The 22,800-nt window shown below is 45.4% G+C and overlaps 1 protein-coding gene across 1 annotated transcript; it reads left to right on the top strand.

Annotated features, from left to right (window-relative positions):
* Positions 1-644: 644 nt before the first annotated feature.
* Positions 645-18,381, top strand: LOC310910594 (tumor necrosis factor alpha-induced protein 2-like). The gene is made up of 12 exons (XM_083863434.1): positions 645-751; positions 6,448-6,796; positions 8,434-9,061; positions 10,358-10,472; positions 11,703-11,828; positions 12,563-12,663; positions 12,755-12,853; positions 13,041-13,164; positions 14,157-14,279; positions 15,162-15,317; positions 16,386-16,507; positions 16,926-18,381. The coding sequence occupies exons 2-12, from the start codon at positions 6,460-6,462 to the stop codon at positions 17,065-17,067; spliced, it is 2,073 nt and encodes a 690-aa protein (XP_083719560.1). The 5' UTR covers positions 645-751; positions 6,448-6,459; the 3' UTR covers positions 17,068-18,381.
* The last annotated feature ends 4,419 nt before the right edge of the window (positions 18,382-22,800 follow it).

Raw genomic sequence — 22,800 nt, 5'->3', positions numbered from 1 at the left:
TGAACAAGTCAAGCGACCTCAACTGCTCCTCAAACAGCTTCCCCTCCAGATCCTTCACCATCTTTGTTGCCCTCCTTTGGACACTCTCTAATAGCTTTATGTCTTTTTTATATTTTGGTACCCAAAACTGCCTCCAGTACTCGAGGTGAGGCCACCCCAGTGCAGAGCAGAGCAGAGCAGAGCTGGACAATTCCCTTGCCCAGCTGTGATGCTGTGCCTGATGTCCCCAGGACAGGGTGACCCTCCCAGCTGCCAGGGCACTGCTGGCTCATGTTCAACTCGCCATCGATCAGGACCCCCAGGTCCCTTTCCTCATTTCCCAGGCTGCTTGCACACCCAGAGATGACCACCCCAGGTGCAGAACACGGCAGTTTTGGATGCACCTGCTCTATCCCTGACGGGGCGTTTCCAAGCCTGCAATGGGGCGCATCGAAGAGCGGAGCCCTGGGGCAAGGGAGCCCAGGGTGCCGCATCCACCGGTCAGTCTGTCGAGACAGGGACCGGCCCTCGGGACCAGGCATCCCGCTGCCGGCCGCTTTCCCCGCCGGAGGGGATTTCTCCGTTCGGGAGGAGGTGCAACTGGAGTTTCCCAGCAGTTGGGTCCCGCCCCCGCCCTCCTCCCTTTTATAGCCGGGCTGCCCCCGCTCTGGTTGCAGACCCTGTGACAGTGTGACAGTGTCGGTGACAGTGTCAGGGCCGCTGTCCCCCGTCCAGCCCCGCCAGCCGTGCCGCCGCCCGGAGCCGCCGCACAGTAAGTCAGTGAGCGCTCCGAGCCGCCCGCCGGGGCTCGGCTCCTTCTTTTCCCTTCCCCTCGGGCTGGCGCCTCCCGCCTCTCCCCGCTCCGGGATCACTTGCTGGGGAGCTCGGGGCTCTCTGCTGGGGCTCTGAGAGAGGGGAACCAGTGGCAGATGCTGAAGGGTGGATTGCCGGACACAGGGACAGGTTTCAGCTCCACCTTGTAATTATCAGAATGGGAATAGATCAGACCGCTGGCCGGACAGCAGCTCCAGGCATGTCCCAGGGCACGGCAAGGATATCTGCCTGGTAATTCTTTTGTGACAGCTGGGTCTGATTTCTGCTGCTTGTCCCCCAAATTTCAGGGCACAGGCTCAAATAGTCACTACTGTAAATCATTCCCCCCCTTCCTACCCCTCCATCTTCCAAGACCTTTCCCAAAATCCAGATGTAGGTATTGGGGGCTTAGCCAGATCTGGCACTGGGTTCCAGATCCAGCGTGGCACTTCTGCCCTCTCCTCTTTGTCTCTATTTAAAGGAAGTGGTTTTCCCCCAAACCACAGGAGAGTAATTGGATTGTGATTCACTCAGTTTGGCTACCCTGAAAAAACACCATTTCAGAGCCTGGACCCTGGTTGGCCCTGGGCAGCCTCTGTGACTTGTACCCTGCCAGGGACTCTGTGCCAGTTTCTGCATCGCTATTCTTGCCCTTTTGTAACTGCTTTTTCCTAGTCAGGGATGTCCCACAGCTCCTAGGACCTGCCTCTTCCCAGAGCACTGAAAAGCCTGTAGAAATTCCCTTCTATCTTTGTGCAGCAATCCCAATCCACTCATCAGCTCCTCAGCACAAATTGAAAAATTCAGCCCTGGGCTTAGGATCTTTATTGTGTTCAAAGTAGAATTAATTTCTTTTTGAGGCTGCTGCAAAGTGAGGAAAAGGCTTTCTGTGACTGGAGCATATGGCTGATCTAGAAGCCATGGTGCCTCGCTTTGACACCTAAGTTCAGAGCAGAAAACCTGAAGAAACACTCATACTCCAGAGTATCTGCTGCCTGTCCCCACCAAGAGCTTTCCAGCTGTGATAAAGGAAATCAGATGGGAGCAGAGAGCTCAGGTTTGGGTTTGCTTCATTCACTCTCTTTACTAAAAGATGCCTGGAAAGCCAAAGAATTTGAAAGTACGGAGAGAAGCTCCTGGGGAATTTGTTTATCTTCTCAGTCGCTGTTAGCTCTAGCAGTGAACTTTGCAAACTCCAGAGGATTTGGCTTTGGAACTGTATTATGAAAACAAAACTCTAGACAGCAGCAGCTGGTTGCTCTTTCAGCCGCAACAGTTCAAAACTATGCTGCTGAGATTTGAAGCAAGAAGAAAAAATGTGGTTATTACAGTGCATTTTCTCTGCTTTTTCCCAGTAAGAGTGTATATGTAGAATTTTCTCTTTCTCTGTTTGAAAGATTCTCACTAACAACAGGAAATGATGGTTTACTGGACAGTTTTCAGGTGTGCGTCAGTAATTTAGGGAAATCAGATTCTCATTTGGAAATGACTGCTGCACTGCACAGCTGTGTATGAAACCATACACATGGTTTTATGCTGGTTTAAAGCAGCTCTCTCCTGCCAGGTCAGATGCCTTGGTGTCCTCTGCCTGCTCTGCCACTGCCATTCCTGAGTCCCTTGGGTTCCCTATCACCCCCAGCCCTATAGGGGTGCCTGGTGATGTTGAGGGTCATGAGTTGAGTCCTCTGGGGAGGTTCTGCTCCTGCCTTGCCTTCTTTTCTGGAGACAAGTTTTGTTTTCCCTCAGCCCTCCATTAGGAGCAGAACTTGGCCACCATCAGGATACTGCTAGACCACATATTGGGTGGTGGGTGTCTCACAGGGGTCTGCAATAGGATGTGAGCAGCACAGTCAAGGGTCAAGGTGGGGCTTTGGGTGGCCCAGCTCTTGTATGGACTGTGATTTCCCAGGCAGAGGTAGGTGGGAGCCCTCAGATTTGCAGTGTCTCCATTCAGTACTTAACCCAGATAACAAAAATGGTAAGGAAAAAACCCTCACCTCATAGGAGGGCTCCCAGTTTGCAGAGATTGGATCTGGCATCTCTGTGGACTCTTTGCTTTGATGATTTAGCAGTTTGTTTAGGTGTCAGCACATGGTCTGAGGTACATTAAATTCAAAATGTCCACATTGCTCTGCTGCTTCGAAGATGGCTTGGCCCAGTACAGTTTCCTTGTGTGGGCAGGGATAACCACTTTTCCTCAGAGAACTGATGGGGAGAGAGACATGGCTGATGCAAATGCAGAGAATAAACTTTGCTAGATAACTCTGGATTTCTGAGAGGCTGTGGGAAAGTAGGAGATATCCACTAAAATGAGATATAAATCCTCATGGCCTAGGATGTCAGCAGGCTGGAGAGCACCAAAAATCCAAACAAGTGTTTGTTAATACTGGCAGCAGTTCAGGAAAAGAAGTCAAGAAAATGTTCAGCAAAGAATTTCAGAATAGGGATAATTATTAAATCTTTTCCCCTGAGTGCTTTCTAGCACACCAATGAGATCATTCTGCATGAAAGCCATTTTCTTTGAGGAGGAAAAGGAGAAAATGGGAAGCCACTGTGCCCAAAGTCCAGGCTGGGTCCTTCCGTGTCTTGTCTCTGCTCCAAGTGTTTCCCTTGCCCTTGCAACCCACCCCAGAAAAGCTCCAGCTCGGAGGTAGGTGCTGTGATCAGCAGAGAGCTCACTGTGTCCCACTACAGCTACACCAGCACTCACAGCACCACAGTCCCAGTACTACAGGGGGTATGGACAGGGTGGCAAAGGGTGCTCTGTGACCTGTGCTGCTCTTCTGGTTCAAAACCAGAAGCTAAATGTACTATGTCAGAAATAATTGGAGCTAAAGACTCCCCTGGCACAAACCATGTTGCCACGTAACAATAATAATGAGGATGACGATGATAACAGTAAATTAGTAATAACACTGAGTTGGGAACAATGTCAACTCTTGACCTCAAATCATTATATTTCCTAAGACTTGAATTTGAGTTCTGTGCCTGGGAAATGATTTAGCGTATCTCCTGCTTAAAAAAAAAAATAGGAGCCTGCTGGAATTTTAGCAAGCTCTGATTTGTGAGAAGAACACAGGCATAGAGGAGCAGCCTGCAGCCATCCAAGCCAGAGCCAAGCTCCTGTCTGCTGCACTGGGCAGGAGCACTTGCTGATGGAGGCAGGAGGTCCAGTGCTAGCACAGCATCTCCTGTCTGTGCCCCCCAGATGTAACCAGGACCACCTCTTTTTAGCTGAGTTTTTCTTGTAGAAAGTGTTGGCATTTTTTTCTATAAGTTTTTTAAAAGCATTTCTTACAGTAAGAGCTTGGCTATCTAACAATAATGAGAAGAGATGGACAGAGAGTATTTGGTACTCCTTGACATTAAGACTGGGGCTGCATTTCAAGGCAGAAGTGGGAGCTTGGGTTTACTCATATTTCCTGCTGCAGATACAAACACAGGCTGATCAGCAGTGGCACATGATAATCACTGGGCAAGGGTTCAAGCGGGCCAAATGTGAGAGAGCATGGCAGATTTTGCATCGACAGCCTTACCAAGGTGCTTGAGGCTGGCTTTTTTGAGCACTACCAGGACAAAGTTCTGATAGATGTTAAAAACTCAGCTTTTAATCAGCTGAATCATTCACTTATGGACTCTTGTATATGTGGTGTCACGTTGATGCTTTTCAAAGATACATTGCATTCATCTTGGCATTGAAGAAGAACCAAAACGGTTTGAAGTCCACTTTTGTGATCATCATTCATCAGAATGAAAGACCTTAGCCCTTTGGAAAGGGAGAGGTAGTTTCTTTGGTTAGAAAACAAGCAAAAAAATACCTCACCCCAATAACACTTTGTTTAAAATAATAGGAGAGAGATAAAGGACTCAGCTGAGTCTGAGTCTATGCTTGAACAAACAGGAAGGAAGGGATTTGGCAGAATTAATCTAAACAGAGAGTTGTATTGGGAAATGCAGGTTACGAAAAGAGCCCTACAAAAATTGAGAAAGTCCTAATCACTTACAGAGCATGCTTGTTGCTTTTTTTTTTTTTTTTTTTTGGTAGTATTTCTGGGTATTTTAGTAGTGGAAGTGTAACAAAAAATGAGCTCTTTTCCACTGCTTTCAGAATTCTAGTGGAGCATCCTGACTAGCATAGCTGGAGTGAACTGCAGGGAGTTTTCTTCTCCCTCCCCTCCTCAGTACATGTGCTAGGGAGATGTAGGTGTACAGATTCAGCCATGGCACAGTTGCTGGCTAACCTGGGATTAGCTCAATTAGTTAACAGTATGGTGCTAATAATGCTTTGGTTGTGGGTCCAATCCCTGTATGGGTCATTCACTTCAGAGTTGGAATTGGTGGTTCTTGTGAGTCCTTTCCAGCTCAGACTATTCTGTGTCTCCTGTCAGCTGAGCTCTGGTGCTCAGCCCCTCTTTGCTTGCTCATGCAAGCAGAACTCCTTCCCAAGTGAATTTTCATATTTGCTGTGTTTAGAAAGCAGTAGCATTACTAATCCTGAACGTGGCCTGGCATCCAAAGCAGGGAGAAGGAAAGCTCTCAGCAAAGCCAGGCTCTCACTGCTCTCTGCACCACTCAGCTGCTACCACTAACTTGATGCTTCTAAGCTCTCCAAGCTGCCAGGTGACAGCAGGAGAAAACACAGTTAGAATGAAAAGCCACAGTCTTCCAAACAGTTTTCCCAGAAATAAATATCACATTTTGTATCAGCGTGACACATACCAACATTATAAACTTAACAAGGGTATTTGAAGATCACCACATTGTGGCCTTATAACAGAAGCCAAATTCTTCATTTATTTACAGTCTAATATTTCTGCCATTACTCAGTACAAGTAAACCAAAACTTGCCTGAGTGTTCTTCATACAGATGTGCTTCAGTCTCCTAGGAAGTCACTTTAAATAAAGTGTTATTAGAATAAGGATTGGAAACTATCAGTCTTTATTTATTTACAGACATTGCATAATTATAATCATTATAAAAATTGTTATGGTTATGCAAATAAATATTTTGCAATATGTTTAATTATAGAGGAACATAATTCTAAATACAAATTCTGAAAAGAAGTTGTAAAAATATCAAGTTTCTGTTGTTAATTATTTGTAATGTAGGAATGTTTGTGGTAAGGTAGGACTCTGCAGGATCATGTCTGTTTAAACAAGGCTAAACTACTCTGATCGTTGTGCCTTGTTCCCACTTACCTTGAGCACAGATCAGGAAATAAAGGCCCTGAGTAAGGTGGGAATTGATCCTGACGCCATATAAGAGTCTGAGAGTTTCGTGGTTGGTTTGAAGGCACAGGACACTTATCCCACCCACATCATTCATGTGCCCATCCATGCCCATCATGTCCATAGTCACACAGCATCCCATGGGAGAGCCTGACAAGCTCAAGGTCTCAAATCAGGTCATCTGAATCACCCTCAAAATGGCTCTTTGTTTTTCTCTAAGATAGACCAGAGAGCTGCTTCCATTCTCTGCATTACCTGGGATGGTGTTGCTCAGGTATGCTCACACCAGATGTGTATGCTCACACCAGATGTGTAGCATTCTCCATATTGCCCACACATATGTCTTGCCACACTTTCTCCTTGGTATTTTTCTTCCTAACTGTTATAATCTGATCCTTTCCTTTTTTATTTCTCTGAAATTTACAGGCTAGAAGGAAAATGATGAAAATGTTACCTTTTTTCCAAAGTGGTCCTTTTGGAATACGCAGTGGATCAGAGGGTTGCATCAATGCAAACAGGCCATTTGAAAACACTTCAGCATCAGAAGCTGAGCAAGTCCCTGCCTGTCCTGAACCTTCTGCAGATGAAATCTGGTCCAGAGAGGAGAAGATGAGAGAAATGCCGGGGGCAGCCTGCAGAGCTTCACGTGCCTCTTCCATCACGAGCAATGAGAGTTGCATCTCTGCTGGGGACAGCCCTGAGAAGGGGAACAAAGGAATAAAGGGGATGCTTAAAAGTGCATTTAAAATAGTTAAAAAGACCAAGCCACCCAGTGGTAAGTGCTCCTCTATCCTCTTTGCACCACTTTATGGGCCATAGTTGCCTCAGAGAATTGTCTCTTAGGGAGACAAAGGTACTGATATATCAAAGTGACTTTTCCAAGAAGCCTGAGGAAAATTAGGCTGAGGAAGACACGACCTTAAGTCCCAGTCCTTTAATACCAAGGGCACAGTCCTTGAGGAACTGTCCATTTGCAGGTTTTCTATCCAAAACAAAACTTATTTCTACCTCTCATGGGGGCACAGAGAACTGTGGGTGGGTGAGAAACCAAGGTGTAACTCTCAGCTCTGTTCCTCCATCCCCCCCTATTGCTTTAGTACAAATTATTTCATTTCCAGAAGAGCCTTTATCTGTCTTATTGGCATCTCTTTCTCCATGTGCCAAATGCTTTTCCTAACTGGTGGTTTTCCTTCTTGACCTTGAATTTGCTGTTGAACAGGCCTTTTGTACTTTTGTTCTTACTGCTGCATTGCCCCATCCCCAGTGTATTTTGTTGGGTTTTTTTTAAGCCACCAGATTTTTTAAAGCAACCAGAAAATATTCCAGATGAGACACCACCAATTTGTGGTACAATATATTCCTATTTTCCCATCTCAACTGGATATTTCTCACTGAGTACATCCCGGGGTTGTAACTGACATGCTCACTATCACCTCTCAGTAGGGATTTAGTAATTCTCCAGGAATCTCTCTTTCTCCTCCATCTCAAGCTGATACACGTCCAGCTTGCAGCAGAAAATCATATTTGTTGCTAAGTAACTTTTGTTCTATTGAATTTGTATCTTGTGTTTTGTGCCATTAAATTTCAGCCCATTTACTATTCAAGTTATCCCATTGTTCCTGTAAAATACACCAAGCCCTCAGTTTTGATAATGTCTCTGAACTTTGTGCAATCAGCAGATGCCAAAAGGGCACTCCCAGCTTTTGTGCCACAATCTCTGAGGACAAATGAAGTAAAATGAGTTTAATGAATAATGTAAGCTTTCTCCACCCAGGGTCCTCCATGCAAATATTACACACCTAACAAATCTTATTTTGGGATATAACTTTGCCATTTTAACTAATAATTTCCCAGGTTTCCCTGTCTCAAGTGACTGACTAGTTCAGATAAGATAGTTCAGTTTTATTTGTCTTCTTTGCTAAATGTGTCCTCCCAAACAATTTCACGGGTCAGGCTGTGCCAGATCTATTTCTGGAAAACCCATGTGTTATTTCCTTTAGCACATCTTTAGTTACATCTTTCCATCGACATTATTTGTAAAGCCATGCTTCTGACTTGAGATAATATTAATGGCAAGGAGGATGAGCAATAACTAACTAACTAACTAACTAACTAACTAACTAACTCCACAAGGCTAAATTTTGGAAAAAAAATTATAGGCAGCTCATGAATAGCTGTCCATATGCAACACACTGGTGATGGGTATTCAAATTTCATTGCCCCAGTTACAGGCAAGCTAGAAATAATCTGATCTTTAAATAAACATGTTTTCTATATGGTGTAGAAGCCCAAGAGCTAGCATTTTGGAAGTATAAGCATTTTTAAAAAAATATTCCAGAGCCATCATTTTTTATAAAACAGAAATCTAAATCTTCACTCTTGGTTAAAGAAAAGCTATTCTTTTTTCACCAGTCAAACAAGTCATGGATCTCCTTGGAGAGCAAAAGCTTTGTGATGCCATTCAACATCTGTTTGTCCTGGAGAAGAGCCTGTCTAGCAAAAGTGAGGAGGGGCTGAACGCCAGTCAGAAAGACATTGAGTCTGTCTATGAAGTTCTGAAGCACAAAGTCTTCAGCACCTTGAAAGATTCCGTGCTGCTTGCAAAAACAAACCCAGACCTGCTGCAGCAGGCAGTGGAGGCTCTGAAAGAGCAGGAGAAAGAAGATCAGAACTACATGTCAGAGAATCCACCTGACCAAAATATGCAATTTAGACCTAGAAAATGGAAAGAGCTTTGGATGGTTACAGTAAAGGAGTCGGTAGAGGCTCGAATGAAAGACACAAGCCGTACTCCTAGAACTGAGAACCTCTCTGCAGTTGGCCAGAACCTCCTGCACATGGGAAAGACAATGAGAGAAGATTTGACAGTGGTTGCCAAGTACATTAACAAGCTTTATCCTCCTGAGTTTAATGTATTCAGCATATATGCAGAACTCTACCACAATTATTTTGCCTCCCAGGCAAAGAAAAATGCTGAGTCTCATCTGGAAGACAAGGATATTTACCTTCTTCTCTCATGGGTGCACAACTTTTATCCAAAGTAAGTGGGCTTTTATAAATGTTTACCCCTGGCAATCAAAACAGGCTCATTGGCTGCAAACCCAAACATTTGCTTGATTTATGAATTGGTATTACTGCAGTGCAGTCCAGCACCTGGCTAAGTTCTGGTGTTACTGATGATGTGCTGATTTACACTCCTTGCCAGAACAGCCAGAAGGGACACACTCAGGACTGCTAGTCTGTAAATGAAGGGCTGTTCCACCATTCTGGCTTCTGAGCAACAGACATACATGGGTATGTTTTGGACTTCATTTGTGGGGTAAATTGGTCAGGTTCATTGCCTTGATATCTATTCTAGTATAGATAGACCTGGGCTCACTCTTGAAAAATTTGGAAATTTCAGGCCTTTGTACCAGAGGGCAGACAATAAATAGAACAACCTGAGATGCAATTATCTTTCGTGGGCATGGAGGATATTGCTTAGCTGTTACCCACAGTCTGTGTGTTCCTCACCTTTAGGAAAGCCAGGGTTGCACCCCTGTGAGAGAACACCATCAGCTAAGGGTCCCTATAAACCCTGTATGTTATCAAACTGAAAATACTGCTTTTTGTGGCTAATAGTACTGGATGGCAAATTGAGGGCTTTCACTTCTTAGGTGGAAACCAGTAAAGACACCAGCAATGTTTCTTCTGTTCTAAAGTCATTCAACCTTCACCTTCACTGTTTCCATATCATGTTTCACTGATGAGTATAATGGTTCAGTGTTGATCCCAGAAGTTTTCCACAGCTAGTGTTGTGTTCTAGGTCAGGATATTCAGGCCTGAACCAGCCCATGTTTGGAAGTGAGCAGTTGTGAGGAGTAGGGCTCAGCCAGAGCAGCTCAGCCCAGCACTGGAGACAGTGTTGGCCAGAGTAGCAACTGCTTTGAGAGTGTTACCAGAGGTCATGTCCAGATGAGGGATCACCTCCCAGCCATCAAACATCAGCTTTTCACCTGCTCACCTCTCTGTATTGATGGAGAGAGGTCATGTCCGGGGGCTAGACTCCCCTGCTTGCTTCAGGTGCCCCATCCCCACCAGAGCACAGTGACTGGTACTCAGGAGTTTGACAGACCATGACTCCATTACCAAGGTTGCTTGTGGTCCCACCCTCAGACATCTCACCCCTGCCACATATTCATTCAGCTTCTCCAAGTCCTACCTGGACTAAGGACAATGGACATTTCCATCTGTTTTTTCACTGATATCCTCAAGAAGTGTTAGTGATTTGCATCAACAGCTGTCTTGAATTACACTGCCCTTGGAAAATGCAACTATTTGGCTTTTTTCATTCCAGTGACATGAGAAAAGATCATGATTTAGCTGTGGAGTTGGATAAAGTTAAGCTTGGAAGCCTTTTGCCTTCAAGTCTGAGCAAAGAGCTTGAAAATAAATACCTTGACAGTGAAGAGGTAAGAAAGGTTCAGTCACTCCTCTTCTTCCTTTCACTGCTCCCATATGACTCCTCAGAGAAGCTGTGACTTGTCCTGCACTTTGTGTGTGACTTGTCACACACTTCTTCACCGGTGAGCCACACACCCTACACACCCTTCCAGGGAGAAGCAAAGGTGTTTGTTTGCTGGGGAACAGGTCTGCTAGATGGGACTTGCAGAGCAAACTTCTGCTTAGCCCTGGGAGCCATAAGAAGAGAACTGCTCTGTTCCTGTAAATCATGTGGTAGGAACAGAGGGAAAATCCAACAACAGATATTTATGGGCAACTTTCCAATTTTCTGATAAATCTCCAGAGGGATATATGATCCCTCTCACAGGAATCTCTGAAGGATCTTGGATTACTCCTGGTCTCTGCAGAAGTGCCAGACCTTGGATAAGTGCAAGACATGGAGATCTGGTCTTGACAAATCTGTTTCTTTGATGTAGAATTGTCTGGTCTGCAGAAAATAAAAGTTGCTCTGGTTTTTGTATCACCCTTCCCTTAATGGAAACAAGAAGCCACTTTTACAGTACTCCCATAGCTTAGTGCTTTTGGCACTTGGGGCTGGAATTCCCGGAAAATGAGAAGATGAGTTCCAAGTTTAGATGTAGTCAGTGATGGTTTGCATATGGGAGAGGTGGTGTGAGGTCTGCAAAGCGCATGAACAGGGCACTGGGGGATCAGCAATACATGCCAGACACTGCACAGACCATTTCCAAAGCTTCACTGCAGCACAGAGGGGTCAGAGCAGAGAGAACCTGGGAGCACTTTGTTTCCCTCTCCAGCACTTGTGTGGCGTCAGAAGAGCTCATGAAAAAGGATTGCAAAAGCAGATAGCTCTGAGTGTGACACACACACAGTGCGTGGTTGGGGGAATTTGGGCTCTGGCACACGTAGCTGATGCAACTTTCCTACCCACTGCTCCCCTCCCTGCCCTCCTGATCCCTTTGATGTGGACGTGTGATGGGACCTTCACTCCTGCCTTAAAATACTCAATTCACTGTTGCATGAGGTATCGTGAGGGGGTGGTCCTTGTTGCTGTGAAGTCGTGGATCAAGCATCTCCTAACAAGGAGCCTTTATTTCCCAGCCAGGGCTGAGGAAAAAGTCTGCTGAGCCAGGCAAAAGGTGGGTGGGTGAATAAAACCTGCAGAAGGCAGGATCTGTTGCATCCATGGAGTAAATGCCATTGTTCTTCCTTCCCTAAAGGTTACTGTCAAAAATTCACTGAGCAGATGTTTAGATAAAGAAATCCAAAGATGGAAAGAAGACAAGGAGCCAGAGAAGCTAAATGGGCATTTTCAGAGTGAACTACTAGGAATATTTGTTATCCAGGTAATACAGAGCTATAAAACAACTGCAGCCTTTACCTACTTAGGATTTGAGACTGACTATGGTCAATGCAGAAAAGAAAATGGCCAAGTCACTTAGTAGAGTGGTAGCAGAGGTGGATGGTACAGGAAGGCTCAATACCATGGTTTGTCTTGGGCCTGGTGTACCATGTGGTGGAGGAAAACTCCTCTATGAGTAAAACAAGAAGAAAAACTGCCTTCATTCTGCCTGTGCAATTTCTTCTGCATCCCCAGCAGCAGAGAGACAGGAGACAGGCTCAGTTGATTGAGAAATGGGGTGTCTGTTTCTTTGTCCCAGGGGAAGTGCCACAGGCAGAGCTGCCTGTTTCCCTCCTCTGGCTGCAGAGGATTAGTTGAGTTTATTTAAAAAAAAATAAACCTCTCATATGTTGAGGTTATTGTGATTAAATTGTTTATTTAAATGCAATCTAATGACATTAAAAAAAAAAAAAAAAACAAAACAAAAAACAAACCAGCTCCCAGAAAAGAAACAAAACCAAGTGTCAAATTGCCTACTTTCTCAACTGTTTTCTAGATTTTCTTCATGCTCCTTTTGAACCTCTCAGCTAAGTATAGCTGCTCTGTGTGGTCCCTGGCTCAGTTGCAGGGGGCGGCTGGGTGCAGTTACCTCAGTAAAGGATCTGCAGCCTCTTCACCCAGCAAACTTGGCCTTTTTGGAGCAGGCAACATTTAAAACTGATTTTGCTTGTTTGATAGAGTATCTACAGCAGCCAGCAGCGAGCTGAGAACATCAGCAAGGCTGTGGGTGAGGAGCTGTCCCGTCGGCTGCTGAAGGAGCTGCCAGCCTTCCTGAGGAGGTGAGGTGGTGAGGACAGCAGCAGGGCAGCAGGGCTGGCCAGCACCTGGGCAACCACTCACCCACCTCTCATCTTCCCATCTCCCCTCCAGCTACAGGGATGCCTTTGAAGACTTCAGGGAAAAAAGCAAGAAGCACAGATACTACAAGCCTATACTGATTGCAAATATTAACAACTGCTGGAATTTTAGGTAAGGGTCCAAGAGAAATGGTTTTGCTCCTTCCTCTGCAGGCAATGTATAGAGGGGAGGTACTCCAGAGTGAGCAGAGGTAGGTCCATCTGCCTGCAGAAGGTTTGGAGACCTCTGAATTTCTCTCTCTCTCCTCTGAATTTCTCTCTCTCTCCTCTGTTCTGACCTGGCTGGTATTTTCTTGCAGAGAATACACGGAGAAATACATGGCAGAGAAGGATGACAGTAAAGCCGATATCCTCAGCACTCTCACTGATATTGAAAACAGCGGCTTTGATGTGCTGCTTCAACAGCTCTTTGCCCAGCTGAAGGTACCGTATCTGTGCCCCACACCCTCCTGCCCCATGTCTCAGCTGATACCAGGGCAGGGCATGTTCTCCTGTTGTGCTATCTATTGCTCACATCTCTGATTCAAATCAGCCAAGTTCAGAAGGGACAGGATTGGTCCTAACCCGACCTGCTGCCGGAAAAATCCCACTAAGGTCTCCTTGAGCTGGTCCTCAAACCTGCAGGCAAAATGTGTGCAGTGACATATGCGTGACTGTGCAGGTGAACATAAAATCTGCTGATCACATCTGAGACCACTGCTGCAGCAGGGAGAGTCTGAACCTGCAGCTGTTTGCTCTCCACACTGTAGGAAGCCATCAATAATGGCATAAACCGCAATTACGCAGCTTTTGGCTTCCCCATAAAAGTGACCTGAAGGGCATTTTTGTGCTTTTGGCTTCCTTTTTTGGGTTTGTTTTTTTTCCTTTTTTCTTTTTTTTTTTCTTTTTTTTTTTTTTTTCTTTTTGATTGTTTAAATATATGTATAGCACAGTCTTTTCAAGATAAGCAGTTTTGGTGGAGGAAGAGGAAGCGTAGGAGTCAGGAATGTTCAGTCACAATCTCTCCTGCTTTCTCTGTAGAGAGTTTTGGAAGGCACGAGAGAACAGGGGTGCGGTTTTTTCATATTTATTTACTGTGGCTGAGAAAAATTATGATTGAAAACATTTCATAAGGATTCATTTTTTTCCCCTGGTGATACCATAATTCTTTAATCAGACCAGACAGTGAGGCAAAAAAAAAAAAAAAAAAAAAAAAAAAAAAAGAACCTTTCAAGCCCTTGGTCTTTTTCACCATGAGGAACCAAGAAGGAGACACACCCCCTTGTTCCCCTGGCCCTGTAAAGTATCAGCACACACCCCTCCCCAGGACTACACACCCTGCTCTCACTCCATGGGATACTTTACACGTAGAAATGACAAATATACGTATGCATAGAATTTGCTTGAGGTAACTTATCAGATTTTCCTTTTTTCAGCCAATGTTCAAGAGGTTTACAGAGAATAAGTGGGACTCCAGCAGTGAAATTATGAATGAGATCGTTAAAACCACCAGCAAACATATTTCAGACTTGAAGACCTTAAAGGACCCATTTTACCATGTAAGTCTGAGGGAAATATTAGAGGGATTATGGGGTGCTGAGGCTGCATTTTCAGCTCTGATCCTAGGTGGCTTGAGTTGCCTTGACCTCTGGTGGGCTGGACTGGCATCAGGAAACCTCTCAGGCAGGGTTTTTATCAGCATGCAGTTTACTCAGATTAGGCACATAAATCTTACCCTCCTCTGACAGAAGCAGACTCCTGCAGCTCTGCTGCACTGTTTGCAGAGCAAACCACCCCTGATGTAGAGAAAGTACTTTAGAGACCACCCAACACGTGGCTTTATTTGCAGATTTGGTTTAGCAATCTTGAAATACAGATGCAGATGCATTGTGGTTCAGTCTCATTGCTCCTTTGATTGCCTTAGGGACTGGAGGAGGTGGATACAACTGAGACGAATCCCAGAGAATTGAAGCAGAACCACATCCTCACTGGTGCTGGACTGTATATGAAATAACATCATATAAGACAATATTTGATTTCCTGCCTTTGCCTTTTTAGTAGCTGAGACAAATGATGATATTTTATGTGTTAGAGAGAGGAACAGGAAAAGCAGCATAAATTCCTGTTTCTCTGGAGTACTGTTACTCCTCTAACACATGGAGATCTTTTCTGTGCTTTAAACTCTTCCCAGAAGGAAACAACACTTGGAAATTCCCATACTTATTAGAGCACAAAGAAATTCCCAGCATCTAGGATGTGGTGTAACCAGTCTTGGGATGTTGGCAGCTAGGGTTATTCCTGCTGTGTAATCAGCAGCAGGCATTGGTGGGGCATGTCTCACAGCACCCAGGATGGCTTTGTCATTCATCCACACACATGGTTTGTTCTGTCCCCAAGCAAAAGAGAGACGGATGATGATTTCCTCCTCTCCTTCCCACCAGGCTATAGTTGAGAAGATCCACACCCGTTTGGTTAAAGAGTACATTGTGAGGCTGCTGAAGAGGAAGGTCAGCCTGAAAACTGCAGCACAGCAGCAAACTCTGGCCCAGCACATCTCCAAGAATGCTGCTGACCTGGAAGCCTTCTGCACCAGCAATGTACGTAAATACTCTTGCCACGAACACATTGGCACAGGACACAGGCACACTGAAAAAACAGGAAAATAATTCTTGGAATTTTTGCTAACCTTTTCCACTCAGCCTAATTTCCTGAAAGGCAGGACCTTAGGCAGAAAAAGGTCTCTAAGTTCCTGTAGCCAGAAAGATTCCCCTGTCAGCAGCCTGCCCCTCCCTGCTTGGAGAGACAAAGGAGGATTTCATCTTCTTTTGTCTCATAGTCAATTTTCTTTTGAAGGTTTATATTAATAGGGTCAGAATACTTAGACAATCTTTTCCAGTTTCAGTACAGTATCCATGGTGTCTGGGTTTCCTCTCACCCTTGATTTTCCCCATACTGCATCTTTTAGGTCAGCTAGGGTCTAAAGCAGGCAGTGTGGGGTCTGTGGTATGCAAGGAATTTATTCATGAGAGCCATAGCTGGAACACCCCTCTCTGTGCATTGAGATCATCTCCCTTCTTCCATGCCTCTAATTTTGCCTGCAAAAAAAGCTAAGCCAAAACCTGCCCCCCACCACCCCATGTACGTTTGACTGGAGAAGGAACAAGTCTGAGTTTCACACAGAGTTGATAGGAGGTCAGGCAGCTGCACCTTGGAAATTCCAATGGCCAAGAAAAAGCTCCACTTGGGGCTTCCACCTGATTTTGGCAATACCTGGAGATGCTAAAGGCAGGCTTGTGTTTGGAGCTGGGTCAGAGCAGCACGTGGCAGTGACTTATCTGGCCCATCAGACTTTGTACACACATGAGGCAATGCAGAAACCCAAGGAAAGGGAAGTGAGCAGAGAAAATCTGCTGAGGTGGATGTGGAAGTCTCAGTCTTAGGGCAAACCACACACCACTTGTGTAGGAGGATTAAAAACCATCAAAAAGTTAATCCAGTTTTTCTAAGGCTGCCTTGGGCAGAAACACCCCTGAAAACAATGAGGCACCTAAAATCATTGATGTGTCCTTTCCACTTGCCAGGAAACAGCCTCAGGAGGCAGCTCCTGGGGTGGGGGCTGGTTTTTACCCCCATGATGTCCTGCTAACCACTTTTTCTTCTCACAGGGATCTCAGGCCACATGGCTGAATTCAGCACTCCCCAAACTGGCTGAAATAATCCGACTTCAGGATTTAGGTGCTATTAAAATTGAAGTTGCAACACTCGCCACAACATACCCAGATATCCGGTAAGAGATGCTGAAACAGATTTGCTGATATTCATAAGGAATTTTAATTGAGCCAGAAAGCAGTCAAATATGAATATAGGTGAGGTTCATATAGCCTGAGCCTATAAACCTGGGTGGGAGCTGCCTTCCAGGGTGTGGCAATCCCAGTCCTCTCAGAAAGCAAAGGAAGATATGAATAAAAGCCTGTTGATATATTCCAAATTCTGGCCTGATTTTCTCGTTCACCTTCGGGATTCCCTTCCCTACCTCAAACATCCCAGGACAGTGCAGGGCCTTGTGTAGGACTGCCAAATGCTGAGCTGGCACCCACAGGGGACATCAGCATGTGGCACAGGGTGGGAGCCACATCCTGGTGCAATGGCCCTGACATGAGGAGGTGTGTGGGAGGAAATAAGACCTGCCTGTTTCTTTTCCACAGGAAAAGGCACCTGGAAGCGTTCCTGCACATCAAAGCCAATTTGTCACGCAGTGAACTCAAAAGCATCCTGGGCTACTTGGCGGACAGCACAGCATCCACACAGCCCAAGGCCCCACTCTTCTCCAACATAAATGTGTCCTAGACCAGTGCCTGCCTTGGCACTGCCCTGTGCTGGACTGTGGGATGAGCTGGGGGTGGAGACCGTCCTCTGGAATGGTGCATGGCACACACTGCCACCTTTTCCTATGGAAAGGGCTTTGTCCCAGTCTGGTGCTCAGCGTCTCTGTGGGAATCATCATCCTCCATGTGGGGCTGGGTGCAGGGTGCACCCATGGGAGGTACAGTGCCCAGAAGGACCAGGGCTGCTCCTCACACCAGTCATGGCTTCCCCCTGAGGTCTCCTTGGTACCACCACATTCTCTGCCTGGACAATGCCCTGGTGCTCTGAATTCCATCTACCTCTCAGGGTGCCACGAAGGCCACATCAGACCAAGCAGGCACCACCTGTGTAGCTTTTTTTCTTCTAAGGAAATTAAGGAAGACAAATACTGGAACCAAAATTAAGAGATGTTGAAAAAGTCTCATGTGAGTGTGCTTGCAATCCATCTGCCTTCCTTGGAGCTGGGCAGGGCAGCTGTGTTAGGCCGGTGGGAGAGGCATGAGGTTTGTGGTGAGGAGGAGCTGCAGCTCAGCCATGACAGGGCTCCTGCCAGCCCCCTTGGAGCAGCTGCCTGTTCTGACCCAGGGCAGCAGCAGTGCCCAAGGCCTTGGGGTTTCCAGTGGAGTACTGGCCCTGGAGAGCTTGTGCTTCCTTCACCTCTGTGAGGTGAGAACACCTGGGCCCCTGGCAGCCCCTCTGCAGTGACCCCATCCAGTGCATCTGCACAGAGGGACTCCTGCTTACAGAGGCTGGCAGCAAGCTACCTATTGCAATGGATTGTGTGGGCTAAGCTATCATCTAGTAAGCACTTTGGATATTATTGAAGTCCTCCTTATCAAGGAGAGGACTTTTCCAGACCCCATTAACAACATGGGCTTTGAATAAGGTGTGGAACTGATCTCGAATGCCATCAGTACGTACTGAGCACCCTGTATGTGTCACTGTTCTCTTGCTTACTCTTTCCCCTCTTGCTATGAGATAGTATGTGAAAACACAAATGGTCTCTCGTGAAACTGTTTTGTTGCTTACAGCCCCATTTTTTTTGGGAACCTAATCACTTGCCAAAACAACACTGTGTATATTTGAAGACCTTTCCCTTCTGTTTTCCTCTGTTTGAACTTTTGTATCAGTCTCTGGAAAGTTAGTCCGGAAGGAAGATGCCTGATGACTGTGCAAACTATATAATGTATTTATATGTATATGCAGTATATCACTGGTGTATTTTTACACCAAATTTTATTTTTTCTCAGTTAGAGATACTAATTTGCAATGTTTATAATAAACAGTATTCAAATATGCTAGAAAAGTGACTCATTTATTCTGTCTCTGGCTGTTATTTCCTGTGTTGCCACAGCTTTGTCCTTCAAAGGGCCATTCCTCCCAGCCTGCTCTGATGAATGTCACCCACTGGTTCCAAGCAGGGGCTCTTACTGGACTAAAGAAAGGCTGGAGAAGCATTGCTGCTGCCCCTGTAGGAAATTCACTGAGCATGGTGGGCTGCTCAGTAGCAGTGGCCAGTGGCACACACTCAGAGGAGTTTTGTGCCAGCAGGTCCTGTGGCAAAATTGTGCCCTGACTGAAAAACAATGCTCTGGTTTTAGTCTGCTGCCTGGCCACAGGCAGCACAATCATCTTCTCCTTCCTTAAGCACACTCACACAAAACTCATATAGACACATGGGTTAAAAAATTATTTTTTAAACACTTGTCTCAGCTACAGTTTAAAGCCAAATGCCAAAATGATTTCTGACTGTGCTGAGCACTCATGACAACTGTCACCTATTGGGTAACATTTTCTTTCCCAATTAGTGAAAGGTCATTTTATTGCTATAAAAATACGTATTTTGATTTAGAGATCTGTTAAAGGCTTACAGAAATGCATCATATAAGTGATTGCACTGATCTTTTAAAAAAAGAAAAATCAAGCTAAGTAAGTGCCCAAAGGGAAACAGTATCTATTTATATATCATAATTAACACGGGTAGGAGAAAATGATTTTCATACACATTTCATAAGCCATATGGAAGTGCATTGTGTGGTTCTCTTCCTCCTGCTATAAAACCCCAGCTTTCATCTCTAATGAGCCCAGAAAACTAATTTATTTCTCTTCCCATATGACTCAACATTTACAATGGCATTTATTTATAGATGGTGTATTACACATAGCCAGGTAGTTTCAGGAGGTTGCACAAAAGTCTTCTGATAACAGTGTTAGTTCAATATGATAAATAGCACTTCTAAAAACTAAGTAAATAACATTTTCTGAGGGCAGTGTGGCTCGATTTTTTTCTATCATGCAACCTCTGCTGATGCTGATGCCTGCCCCTCCTTGGAGCAGAGTGGATAGCCAAGATTAAAAAAGTAAAATCAATTTTACAGAACAGTTAGGAAAGCTGGTTCCTGAGCAGAGCTGCTGTGGCATTGCCAGCTTTCCCTGTTTGCTATCATCAGTGCCCCCAGTGCACAACAGCCACCACACTGGGCACAGGCTGAGCTCAGACATACATTCACACACGCTCCTGGCTCCCTCCCCATCCATCCCACCTGGCACTTGCGTCATTTGACAGAAGACTTGCAATTTGCAGTGCAAAAGGCTAAAGGACATAAACCACAGCATAGCAGGGAGTGGCTTGAGGCATTTACTACCTCCTCTGCTCCTGCAGGAGCCACCTGTGGTGTGTCGAGTCCCCAGGGACACCTGGGAACCTCTGTCTTTTCTGCAGGGGAGGCCAAAACCTCCAGAGAGCTCACAGACTCTCCTCAAGTGTGAGTGTGATGGAAAAAAAACCCAAAAACATAACCAAACAAAAAACCCCAATAACAACAACAACAACAACAAAAAGCAAACCCAAAAAACCCCACACCAACAAAAAACCAGGAATGTTTCGTTAAAGCCTGCTGAGAAACTTTGGGAACTGCTGACCTGGAAATGAAGGGTTAAGAGGCTAGAATGCCAGCAATTCCTTCCCTTTGAGCCGGGATCCTCCCTCTAAAATCCACTGAGAAATGACAACACTGGACCTAAGGCCACAGAATTTACTGATGTGCTGATTTTAAGAGAGACACACTAGAGCAAAGTGGTTTAGTAGGTGGGCTTTTGCAGGTGGAAAGTCCTGGCTTCAGTGACGTGCTTGGGTGACACATTCCTCACCTACTAATTGCTGTAAAGCAGGAAATGTATGAGCAATTACATCTTCACTAATGATGTGGCAACAATTTGCCAACATCCATTTTTAAATCCTGCATGTAGCATAACTAATATGAACTTTTATTAGAAAAAAAAAATAAAAATGGAAACCCCAATCCAATGGGAAGAGACCTGAAGCCTGGCAATGCATGGAGCAGCCCAGAGGAAAGGTGTACCTGCAGTGAGTGGGACAGCAGAGCCTCCTTCCCAACAAGAATTAAGGCACACAGGCTGCAAGTCCAGGATGGTTTCACTTGCTGCTCCGTCACTTGCCTCCTGCTTCGATCAAAAGCCAGTAGTGGGGACCAAACAGGCAGGAGCACCAGGAAGGAGGGATATTTTGGTAATGAGATAGAGGTAAGTGAGCTTAAATGGGGCTCTAGCAAAATCCTGCTTTCCCATGCTGTAGATTGAAAGCCACAAGAATAATTGCTGCCTTCCTGCATGACTTAGAGGAGGATGTGGCCACACCACCATACTGATAACCCTGAGACACAACATAGCTTTCCTGTAGCCACAATAATAGAGATGGCAGCTAATATGGGGGGATTTCAAGAATTACTCATCAATGCAGGAAACACAGATTTCCACCGTGGCAAACAAACAAGTCCATGGAAAGAGAGGTGAATCTCACTTCCTAGGAGGAAACCAGAGGAAATGCAATCGAGCACACACACACACACACATTAGGCTGTTCAGGAGCGTGTTACAGAGGAAAAGTTAACTGTGTTTTTTTAAAGCAGTGTGAAGTTTTTAAGGTTACCATTAAGTGAATGTTCACACCTGCTAGGCACCATTTCTCCTTGCTACCAGGGGCTTTCTGCTCTAGAAATCAGGTTTTAAAAACCTCTTTTGAACCGACCAGCTTGGAGGCTTCCCTACAGAGACATTTTTCATCTCTTCTCTGGGTCTTTTCCTCAGGTATTCAGTTCCTTCTTTCCCCTCTCCACAAGTCTCCTGGTATATCTTCCAGCACTACCCAATGAGGCCCTGGGACCACATTCTCCCAATTCTCTCAACCTTCCAGCACATGGGACACACCAGGACAAATTGTGTAACAGTGCCCAGAAAAAGCATCATTTGAGATCGAGGAATTCAGTGGTATTTATCCAAGCAGTTTTTATCCAAATAGGACAGAGCACTTGAGCTGTAATAGCTCTCATAATGGACTAATAAAAGAGGAAAACTTATTATTTGGCAGAAAAGCTGAGCTCTCAAAAGTACTCCTCTCAAAAGGGAGGAGGTTATAACAAGCCCTTAGGTAGAACAATATTGGTCCTGGAGTCTTCAAGAGATTTTGAGCCCTATCCCAAAGACGTGAGGCCAACCCCTAAGTCCCACTGGCAAGGGCAATGTAGCTGAGAGCTCAACCAAGTGCATGGTTTAGAGAAAATAGCAGGATAAATTACCAGTGCTATGGCCTAGTTAGCAGAGGGCTGTTTCTGCTCTTTGGTTTCATTGCAGCCCCCTTTACTGTACACCAAGGCTGTAAGAAGTGGTGAAAACCATCTGAGCTGTGAGGCAGGGACTGTCATCTTCATGGTGCTGCTCAGCAAACCCCTTGTCTCAACCAGGGTCCCATCCCCAGCTTCACTCATTGTGACACAGCCCCCTTCCCAATCTGCATAGGGCTATACGAAACCAAAAACCTTGCCTGAAGCTACCAACTCCCCCTGTTCAACATGTGGGGAGTGCCAGAGGTATTTCCAATGCCCCAAGAGAGGCATTCAGCCCAGCAGGATCCTGGCAGCCACCTGCTTATGGCAAGCCTGTGCAGACACTCCTGGACCACACGAGTTTTGAGGCAAGTGGATGTGAAGGAATGTCACCTGAAGAGGTCACACTGCATTCAGAGGTGTCATTGCTGTCCTGCTTGGACACGGGTGGTTTGCAGAAAGCAGCTCTGAGCAGTATTATGACCCTTGTCCAGGATGCAAAAAAGACCTCTCCTAAGATTTTCTGGAGAAGAGTTACTGAAAAAGGGGAGGAAACTCTTTCACATGCTGTGTGAGCTAGACCTGCTGCTGGAGCAGCCTTGGCAGCTTGCAAAGATATCACAGGTAAGATCCTCAGGTTAGACCTGGAGCTGGCAAAAAACCCCAGCATGAGTAGTAATCTAGATAATCTAGTAATCTAGTAATCCAGATAACCTTAACTGTATGTTGGTAAGGGAAACACAGGAGGCTGCAGAAGGTGAGAGAGCAGCCTTCAAGTATCTGCCATGCCTCTGGCCATGTCCAAAAATCTTCTGTAGCTCTTTGTTTAACTGTCCAGCTCAGCATCCCATTCAGATCCATTAAAAATATCACCAAGACTAAAGTATTACTGTGGAATGCATGAACTGCCCAAGCTCCCATTTTTGTTTGATTTGATTTCTCTACGAAGCTTCTCTCAAAGGGCTCAGATTGCTTTTACTTGGGGAATATTTTGTCAGATCAGCATGTACAGCATGAAATCAATAGCAACTTTTGAAGAAAGACCAGATTCATGCGTTGTCCAGAACAACTTCTTCAGCCAGCTTTTCTTGGG

This window comes from Zosterops lateralis (assembly GCF_965231275.1).
Source record: "Zosterops lateralis genome assembly, chromosome: 6".
Lineage (NCBI taxonomy): Eukaryota > Metazoa > Chordata > Aves > Passeriformes > Zosteropidae > Zosterops > Zosterops lateralis.
The sequence above is the reverse complement of the archived record's forward strand: the minus strand, read 5'-3'. Positions and strand labels throughout refer to the sequence as shown.

What these genes read in the sequence shown, in the direction of transcription:
- LOC310910594 (XM_083863434.1), top strand. Translation starts at nt 6,460, where the DNA reads ATGATGAAAATGTTACCTTTTTTCCAAAGTGGTCCTTTTGGAATACGC. An exon ending in AATACCTTGACAGTGAAGAG is followed by an intron (nt 10,473 to 11,702) that starts GTAAGAAAGGTT and finishes CCTTCCCTAAAG; the next exon opens with GTTACTGTCAAAAATTCACT. An exon ending in TAAAGGACCCATTTTACCAT is followed by an intron (nt 14,280 to 15,161) that starts GTAAGTCTGAGG and finishes CCTTCCCACCAG; the next exon opens with GCTATAGTTGAGAAGATCCA.